This window comes from Lactuca virosa, chromosome 5 (genome assembly GCF_052849685.1).
Source record: "Lactuca virosa cultivar CGN04683 chromosome 5, Lactuca_virosa_CGN04683_v6, whole genome shotgun sequence".
Taxonomy (NCBI): Eukaryota; Viridiplantae; Streptophyta; class Magnoliopsida; order Asterales; family Asteraceae; genus Lactuca; species Lactuca virosa.
Genome location: NC_136430.1, coordinates 67686614 through 67696124, shown reverse-complemented (window position 1 = coordinate 67696124; position 9511 = coordinate 67686614). Strand labels below are relative to the sequence as shown.

At 34.8% G+C, this 9511-nt stretch overlaps 1 protein-coding gene across 1 annotated transcript; it reads right to left on the bottom strand.

The window, feature by feature from the left end:
• Window positions 1-1264: 1264 nt before the first annotated feature.
• On the bottom strand, window positions 1265-6577 carry LOC145111357 (uncharacterized). The gene is made up of 3 exons (XM_079047642.1): window positions 6376-6577; window positions 5154-6219; window positions 1265-1422 (listed from the first exon to the last, which is right to left on the bottom strand). The coding sequence occupies exons 1-3, from the start codon at window positions 6502-6504 to the stop codon at window positions 1388-1390; spliced, it is 1230 nt and encodes a 409-aa protein (XP_078903768.1). The 5' UTR covers window positions 6505-6577; the 3' UTR covers window positions 1265-1387.
• Between the last annotated feature and the right edge of the window lie 2934 nt (window positions 6578-9511).

The window sequence follows — 9511 nt, the reverse complement described above, 5'->3', positions numbered from 1 at the left end:
GATGCTATGTCATTCGATTCATTCTTGGAGAATGATTTAAAATGTTTTGAGATTCGTTCTTAGTTAACAAAACATCAATATTTCAAGATTCAAGACTTTTTATTAGTTTATGTGTGATATTCTCATAGAATGTCATTGTAACACAATATCATTCTAACAGAATAAATATGGTTATGATTAAAAACGAGGTTTGAATTGAAATTGGATTAATTTTAAAAAAAAAATTAGATTTTTAATATTAAGAGAATTAATTATACCTTAAATTCCAAAATTTTCCTTTGTTAAATATAGGTTAATTGACTAAAATATCCTTATAATGAAATTTGTGTGATTATATAGTACATGTTATTCCATTGTAATATCATAGACCCTCGCATCATAACATTTCATTCTTTTCATCCGTTGGTCTAGAATTGTCCCCTATGACCACACAATAGATGGCATCTACATTATAACCTAGCCCTATATATATATATATATATATATATATATATATATATATATATATATATATGCACAGCGGATGAAATTATAAAGATAGCTCTTTTTGCATTAATAGTTAAACTCGTGATTTCGAAAAAGTGTAAAGAGATAAAAGAAAATTTGTAAACCGTATCATCTAAACGGTTCATGTCAACTGCTTTAAGTCCCTGTTAATGTAAAATGTGGAAAAAATAGCAATATTTTTGGGTGTGTGAGGGTTTGAAACTCATACATCCTCTATTGAGTTCCATCTTTCAACCATTTAGCTCTTGATGTGAATATGTAATTAAAAAGACAAAAATCACTATATATAAATATAACTAGGTGTGAGACGTGTATTACACGGGTTGATTAGAAAAAAAAATTAAATATTAAGGTGTAAACTTTAAACATTTTTTAAAAGTAAAATTTCTTAATAAATACAATCGAAATGATGAATAAGTAAGTAATTTAATGGGATATATGCAAAAAAAGTTTCATTATTTTTAGAAACTTTTTGATAAAGTCCTATTTTTTTTAAACAGAAAAGCCTCGATTATTTAATATTTTGTCAAAATTAACGAAAAAGTCTTTATTTTTATTTTAACAGGAAATGACAAATTATCGTGTAAAATTAAATAATCGAAACTTTTTTATTCAAAATTTTTTTACCACTTTATCAAAAAATTTGTCAATATAATAGAATTTTTCTGCATATTTACCTAATTTTATCTATAATAATAAAAAAAAACACCGAGACTATAAACCTTATAATTATCAATCCTAATGTAACACCCAAAAATTCAAACCAATTTAAACTTTTAAAAACATTTCAAACCATTAAAAATCATTACAACTTTGTTTTCAAAATGTATAATATCAGAGTTTTCTCAGAAACATAGACAAAACATGAGGAGCTGTACGATCACGCCTTCGCCTTGCCACGATCCCCTGATGTACCTGAAACAATAAACTGAAACTGTAAGCCCGAGAGCTTAGTGAGTTCCCCCAAAATACCGATACACATACAGTCCATATAAACATATCATAATAAACTGAAAAACATGTAATGGGTCCCCAGCTTTACAGACTGGAATGCTCCTGAGCCCACAGTACGAGTCTCCCTTTAGCCCGTAACTGGAATGCTCCCGATCCCACAGTACGAGTCTCCCTTTAGCCCGTAACTGGAATGCTCCTAAGGTATGTTGGCTACCGCACGGAGCAGTACAACCTCAAACCCATCCCACATAACATATAACATACCACATAACCACTAAGCATGCAATAATCATATAACATCACAGGTAGTCCTACAGGTCTACCTAACTGACATAACTACTAGCATGCAACACTAACTTATACTCAACATCTAACACTGCTAGAATAACATATCCAATGGGCCGGCCTTGGTGCCTTAGACCCCTTAGTATAGTGAGGATAACTCACCTTGCAACTGTCGTCTGAAACTAGAAAGCTCAACTCCCGGATCACCAACACGAACTCCACCACCTAGTTACCATAAAACCCTTTTTCATAAATCTCCAAATTACCAGAATACCCTCAGAAGTCAACTGGTCAACTCTTGGTCAAAGTCAAAGTCCACAGTTAAAGTCAACAGTCCATGTTGACTCGACTCGTCGAGTGTAGTTCACCGACTCGTCGAGTCCTTCCTGAACTCGAGAAGTCGTGAAATCCTTGATTGGCTCGTCGAGTTCCTCTTTAACTCGTCGAGTTCATACGTGTCCAAGAATTGGGAGAAACCCTAGCCGACTCGCCGAGTCTTCGAACGACTCACCGAGTTCAAGGCAATCTTCAACGGACTCGCCGAGTTTGTTCATCAACTCGACGAGTTCACGACCATCTTCATATGACTCGCCGAGTTGACTACGCAATTCGCCGAGTCCTTGCAGACCTTCATCCATGCAGACACTTTTTAAGCCATGCCAAGGTTCCAGATTACAGATCCAAGCTTCTAAGGCATGTTTAACATGTAAAGTTGCAAACTTTACACACATGCAAGGCCCTAAAGGCTCTAAATGACCAATCTAAGCTTCTAATGGAGATTTACACCATAGGAGAGTCTCATCCTTGCAAAATCTGGAAACTTTATGGACTTAGGACTCAAAAGAGGTTCAGATATGAAGTTTCAACTTCAGATCTAGCTCTCATACCAAAACCCCTTCATGAATAACTAAAGAAAGCCCTAGTTTTCACATATGAATAATTCTAGAAGAAAAAGAGGTTAAGGTAACAGTTGGTTACCTCCAAAACGTGCCCAAGCTGAAGTAGACTCTGGATCCACACGGAAATCTTGATGCTAGCCTCTTGATCTACAAGTTTCCTTCACAAAAGTCACTCCCCAAAGCTCCAAAACACTCTCCAAGCTCTCACTCACAACAATTAGGGTTTCTGGGTCTCAAGAGGGTGATAGAGGACAGTGGGAGGCGCTAATGGTCCAATATATAGGGTGCAAAAACCCTGAAAATTAGGGTTTCCACTGCCAGCTCCTACTCGTCGAGTCCCATGCCGACTCGACGAGTCACTCATTAATTGGCGTGTCCTGGCCCGCTGCTACTCGACGAGTCATAGCGCCAACTCGTCGAGTAGACCTTCAACGTGAAGTCTAAAAGGAAAAATATTAATAATACCTGACGGTTGGGATGTTACACATAAATTTGCAAACAGTTATTTTAAACAACAATGAGCGTTTTTTCGTAAGTCCGTCATCGTTATTTTTAATTAATATGTAAAATGATTTTAAAATATTCACAGTGTTCTTTAACTCAAGAATAATGATAAAATAATCATAGTATACAATAAAATATAAAATTTACTAGACTAAAAAAACAAATACAATCATAAATGATAATATCATTGTTTTATTTAAATTAAGAAAATAAGGCAATGTAAGACATACATTGTAACACTGCATTTCAGGTTTTTCCCTTTTAGCCATTCATTAATTGTAAATTCTTTTCATTTTGGTCCCTAGCTGAGTACGTTGGGCGTACTGGCTCGATGGTTCGACGCGGAGGCACTCACGTACGTTGGGCGTACGCTCATCAGGGACAAACCCTAATTTTTAGGGTTTGTGTCCTATTTAATCAACTTATGTTGTTTTGGGAGCTTCTTATGGTCAGCCTCCACTTCTCCAAACTTTAAGAAAGAAACCCTAGCCCTCATTTGAGTGTTTGCCATATGACATATCAAGTCCCTAGGCTTAAATAAATGTAGTATGATGGATATGACATAGCTCTATAATTTGAGGGACTAATTTTGTGTGGTTCAAATTTCTTTTCCATAAGGTGTAACCGATCATGCACATGACAATCATGTGTAGTATCCAGATCGTGAACACGAGTTAGTTCATTTGTTAACCCGCTTGAACTTGTAGTATCTTGAAGAAGATGTAATTTAGCTTGAGCAATTGTTTTCATAACGCACATGTTATGCTCATTAGATGAAGACAGGTCTATTGAACTTGATAATGAAGATGAAACTTGTCTGTTACGCATGGATTTAGTTAGGCGTGTAATCTAACTCCTTGAATCTCTTCTATGATTATATAATATTGAGAGAAAAGTTGATTTATTATATATATATATATATATATATATATATATATATATATATATATATATATTAAATCTAAAGGAGCTTAGCAATAGTAAATTTTTTTACCTTTAGGTTTTTGCCACAAGTATTTAGTGAATTTGACACTTTTAGTCCCTAAAGTCAAATTTTTTACATTTTTATGTTTTGATTAAGTTTTTGTGACTTTAGATTTTTGACATAAATCTTTAGTGACTTTGACACTTATAGTCCTAGCAGCCAAGCAATCGTAAATTTTTTACCTTTAGGTTTTTGCCACAAGTATTTAGTGAATTTGACACTTTTAGTCCCTAAAGTCAAAATTTTTACATTTTTATGTTTTGATTAAGTTTTTGTGACTTTAGATTTTTGACATAAATCTTTAGTGACTTTGACACTTATAGTCCTTGCAGCCAAAAGTTTACATTGTGGTGTTTTTGCCACAAATCTTTAATGAATTTGACATTTCTCGTCCTTGTAGTCAAAACTTTTACATTTTGACATAAAAAACACAAAAAAACCTCATTTAGAATTTTACCACCATATTTTCCCAACTTTGGCAACTTTAACATTATTGCCACAACATTTTTGGATTTTCTCTACCAATGTCCCTTCTTTTATTTGTATACTTTTGACATCTAATTTTAAGGGCTGTCGATTTTCTCTCCTATTTGTGGTGATTTACAATTTTAACACATATCTTTTAAAGTTTGCCCATTTATTCCATATTACCCCAAAAGCGGCGTAGCCGTGAGTACTTTGCTAGTTATTATTATTATTATTATTATTATTAAGATACGGTGGTTATTCATAGATTTTTCTTTCTTCTCTTTCCCTAAGGACATATGCTCATGTTCCTGGTGGGAATATGGTTCCCAACGTTAATGCAAGGATACCGTCCTTCCTAACTATGTATGTATGCGAACTTTTTTAAAGAAACAATATTTGAAACAAATATACAAAAGAAACATGAGATCATATTTGCCTGGTAAATATTATCGTTTATTTTGGTTAAATATAATGTAATTCATTACATAAAATTCAAGATATGTTTCAATTTAAGTTAGTCCTGAACTAGAATTTCATTTTGAGAAACGTACCTAATGGCATGTATGTTTTAGGGTTATCAATATCATCATGATACTCGAAACTACGACTCGATTTCGACATTGATTCCGCACGGAGTGCTGCCATAGCCGCCCTCCGCCTTTGCTTCTGTTCTTTCAATCTCTTTATTTGCTCTTCCACCGCCGCTTTTGCCTCCTCCGCCACCTCCGCCCTCGTTGCCGCCTGTTCGGCTCTTGTCCTAAACTCGCTCACTCTCGCCATCGCACTCTCCAAATCTTTCTTCAAATTCTCCATTTCCGGTTCAAATTTAGCTTCCTCCGCTTTCTTCACCAACATCTCGTATTCTTCCAACGAAATCGTGATCTCATGGTCAGAATTTGGAAGTTCCGATTGTAAACTTTCGTTTTCTTTCTTCAGTTCTTGGTTCTCAATCGCCATTTCCTGAAGAGTAAAATAAGCAGCGGATTTTTCGCCTTTAGCTCGTAACTCGGAAGCCTCCGCAGCTGCGGTTTTGGATCTCCCTTTATGAAGCTCGGCCTTCAACAAGGCTATTTCGACTTGTGCTTCGTTCTCTTTGTTACACATCTCTTCCAAATCGGTTTTAACCGTGTCTAACTCACCTCTGATTTCCAGCTTCAACTGAGTCAACTCGCTCTCTAATAACTCGATATGTTTTTCAGCCTCTATCTTCGCGCTCTCTGCCTCCATGGACGAAACTTGTAAACTGAGAATGGTGTCATTGAGCGCATTTGTGTGTTTGATGGCCTCGAGTTTATCATCGGTGGCAGCCACGAGTTGTTTCTCGACTGTAAGAAGCTGATCTCGTGTTGATTTTAAGTCGCTCAACTCATCGGCCATAATTTGGATCTTGGAATGGAGTTCTGATACACGAATTTTTGCTTCCTTGCATTCGTTGATGTATATATCTTTTTCGAATTCCGAGGTATTCAATAGCATTGAGAGCTCGTCAACGGTTTTTTCGTGGTGATCTTTGTTAAGAAGGGCTTGCTTATGGGCAGAATCCATGGCTTCTAGTTGAACTTTGCAATTAGCCAAATCTTGTAGGACAACTTCAAGATCTTTCACCTTCTCTGATTCCTGATCCATTTTTCATTTCAAACAACCAATTCATCTTGTGATCAATACGTGGGGAAAAAAATACAAATTATACTCGACTGTATTTGTCCAGAATCATCTATAATAGACGATGACATGCAGATGAAACTGCCTACAACACCGGAATTAGAAACTTACATCGTCGCTACTAGACCGACTCCTGATCTGACCGCATTTCTCCCCAAAATGCGAAAGCGATGCTCGAACGGATTTGATATGATCTGTATCGATCTCCCCCATACTTTCTTCCCTAAACAATTCAGTCATTATGATTGATATGTACAAAATTGCTGCATATGTGCATGTGCGAGAGAGAGAGAGAGAGAGAGAGAGAGAGAGAGAGATGTACCTCGAAAAATTAGGTAGTTATGGAAGTTGATCGTTGAAGATCGTACAAATATGAGAAGGAAATATTGTTCGTACCATTGGGTTTATCGTTTTCGATTGAAGGTTTTGTTGGTTTCCGATAGAATCGAAGACAAAAATTCGGCTCCTTTGTGTTAGATTAAGAAGTTGCGTTGATTTTGATGTATGTATATTAGTATATTATACAATATACACAAATACACACATAGACGCTGAGACGTAGAGAGATTGAGTATCATACCGCCGTCCACCTCCACCTAGTGAAGATCGCCGGCCGGCCAGCTGTCTGAGGTAAACCATGGCGCATATACCAGGCAGGAACTCATAGTTTTCTTTTCGTCATTTTGCTTCATATAGATAAGATTTGACTTCACCGAATCCTACAATTTTTCAATTGTGTTCTACCCCGTTTCAGTTGGAGTTTAGCTCTTGTACGTAGTGATCCAATTGGTTTACAGTAGGCCCATTCCATTCGTAGTGTTTTTTAGGTAACGTCAGAATTCGGGGTGTGCACAACGTGATCTTGTATTTGACTATTTGAGATAAAAAAAAAATGTCAATAGAAACTATATTTGATATGTTTATAAAAATAAAATGGTAAGGTCCTTTTGCAGCAAATCTTACATACCATATCTATCTTATAAAACTTAGCACACCAATGATCCCTATGTATGTTAGATGTTCGGATTTTAGTTTCTCTAAAAAGTAAGGGTTAGGTCCATGCAAAAATTACCAATATACATTAATGAATTTTTGTTTTTTGAAAATAATATATAATTAAAAAAAATAAAAGATAATTTGTAAACATATCACATATACACAGAAACACACCATTCTCGTACATCATTGTCTTCTTCTTCAACCACTCACCTACAACTTGATAAACACACATAAATACACATAGATGTGAGTTTGGGTTTGAAATCGAATGCAAGGTGTTTGAGTTTTGTTGATTCCAGATTTGGAACTAGAGAATGGATTAGGGCTCTAATGTCGACCCATTCTCCATTGCCATCACTATTGTTTAAAAATGTGTTTCAATTATGGAACACTATTTCATCTTTTTCTAAATTTGGATCTGATTTCATCTTCTACTATTTTGGGTTCGGGTTTTTTGTATTTCACATTGATGTTCATGGTATATTCCAAATTTTTCTCAAATACAAGCTCATAAATAGATTGAATATGGTTTTGTGTCCAAAATGTGTTGTCGATTCCCTGTGTTTAAATGGTTTTGAATTATTTCAACTTGAAGATTATTTTAATATTTTTTTGGGTTCGTCGATGCCCTTGTTCATCTAAAATTCTTATTTGTTATTAGTTAAAGGTTGTTTGTCGAAAATGTATTTTGTTGATGGATGGATATTCGATTTTCTTTAGATAGTTTGATTAGTAAAGGATTTGGTTTCGATTGTAGTGGTTGATGTTTCAATTCTAATTTTATGGATGCTAGAATGAAAATGAGTTTTCATGTGTTGAATTTTAGCTAATGGGCCACTTCGAATAATGGTTAAGATGAGTATGAGGTATCACCATTATCATCCATGTAAACATGTAAACCCACCTATACCTTAATCCATGTCCAGTAGGGTGGGTGGGTTGATGGGATCGATCATCATCAAACAATATATAATCATCGAGGTTTAAAAATATCTTACTGATAATAGGATTAATCAACATGGGTGTGTGTTTTTAATTTTCAGTATGTGTCTATGTGTGTAATTTGAGTCATAGTTAAAGGTCATTTAGGAAAAGATGATGTGGTGGCTGGTGTGATTTTTGGCTCTTATATTCTTTGGGGAAAGAGAAAACCTCATTGGTTAATAATGAAATAAAAGAATGACAATATAATATTTCCATTTATATTTAACAGAAAAATTAATAGTGTTAGTCATAAGGACGGATGGTGAGTAAGGTTTGCTCTAAAGGGATCATTCATGTAAAAGAATGTTTAATAAGGACCATATTAAGGAAAAAATCAAAACCATAAGGACCATTTGTGAAATTATGTCTAAAACTATCATGATACAAGTTGGGTTGTATTATATTTATAAGCAGGGTTTTAAGCCATGCGGAGAGAGTTTATTAATTCCATTATTCCATATGTATAAAGGTTATTTTTTATTATGAAAAAACTAATATAAAATATTAAAATGTTATTTTCCATTAAACAAACTAATACAAAATATTATTTTCTAATATTATACAATACCACATTAGCATCATCGAATTCTCCTCCTCATCATCATCACACAACGTCAACTCCGTGTAGTATTCACTAGGCAACATCTTTACATGCATGTATGCATGGAAGCTTATCGCCATGTATACCATTATCTTTACAACCATGAAGGAAAACTCGACATATGGAAGCATGATCAATATTAAGATGTTTCTAGGCGTTTCTAGGAAGAGGCATTGAGAATTGCATCATACATGATTAATGGAATTCCTCAACAATGTCTCCAATATGTGCCCGTAGTTGAGAAACTACTAAATGTCAAACAAAACATGAGTCGTGTTCGTGTATTTAGTTGTGTATGTTATGTGATCATACTAATTCATCTTCTTCGTAAGATGGAGAAGAAAACAATTAGTTTCACTTTTATGGGGTATAACTAAGAAAGAAGTGGATGGAGATGTTGTGATCTGACCGTAGGTAAGTGTTATGTATCTAGAAACATATATAGTATTTGATTAAACATCGTCATGGTGGTTGGTCAATTGTGAAGTGTTTCCAAACTCGACTATATACAGGCCGCTTTCGGTTTAAAAACCTAGATATTCGTAGATATCCAAACCGAACTGTCATATATTCTATAACAATTCGAAACAGAAAAAAACTAAACATTCCAAAACCAAACCGATCCAGCAAATCCGAAACCAAAATAAAACAAAATAAACCAAA

Excerpts from the sequence above, each read along its gene's own strand:
- LOC145111357 (XM_079047642.1), bottom strand. The coding sequence starts at position 6,504 with ATGACTGAATTGTTTAGGGAAGAAAGTATGGGGGAGATCGATACAGAT. Across the intron at positions 6,220-6,375 it reads GTCGGTCTAGTAGCGACGAT|GAATCAGAGAAGGTGAAAGA; the intron begins GTAAGTTTCTAA and ends AAAATGGATCAG. Across the intron at positions 1,423-5,153 it reads TAAAACATACATGCCATTAG|GTACATCAGGGGATCGTGGC; the intron begins GTACGTTTCTCA and ends TTATTGTTTCAG.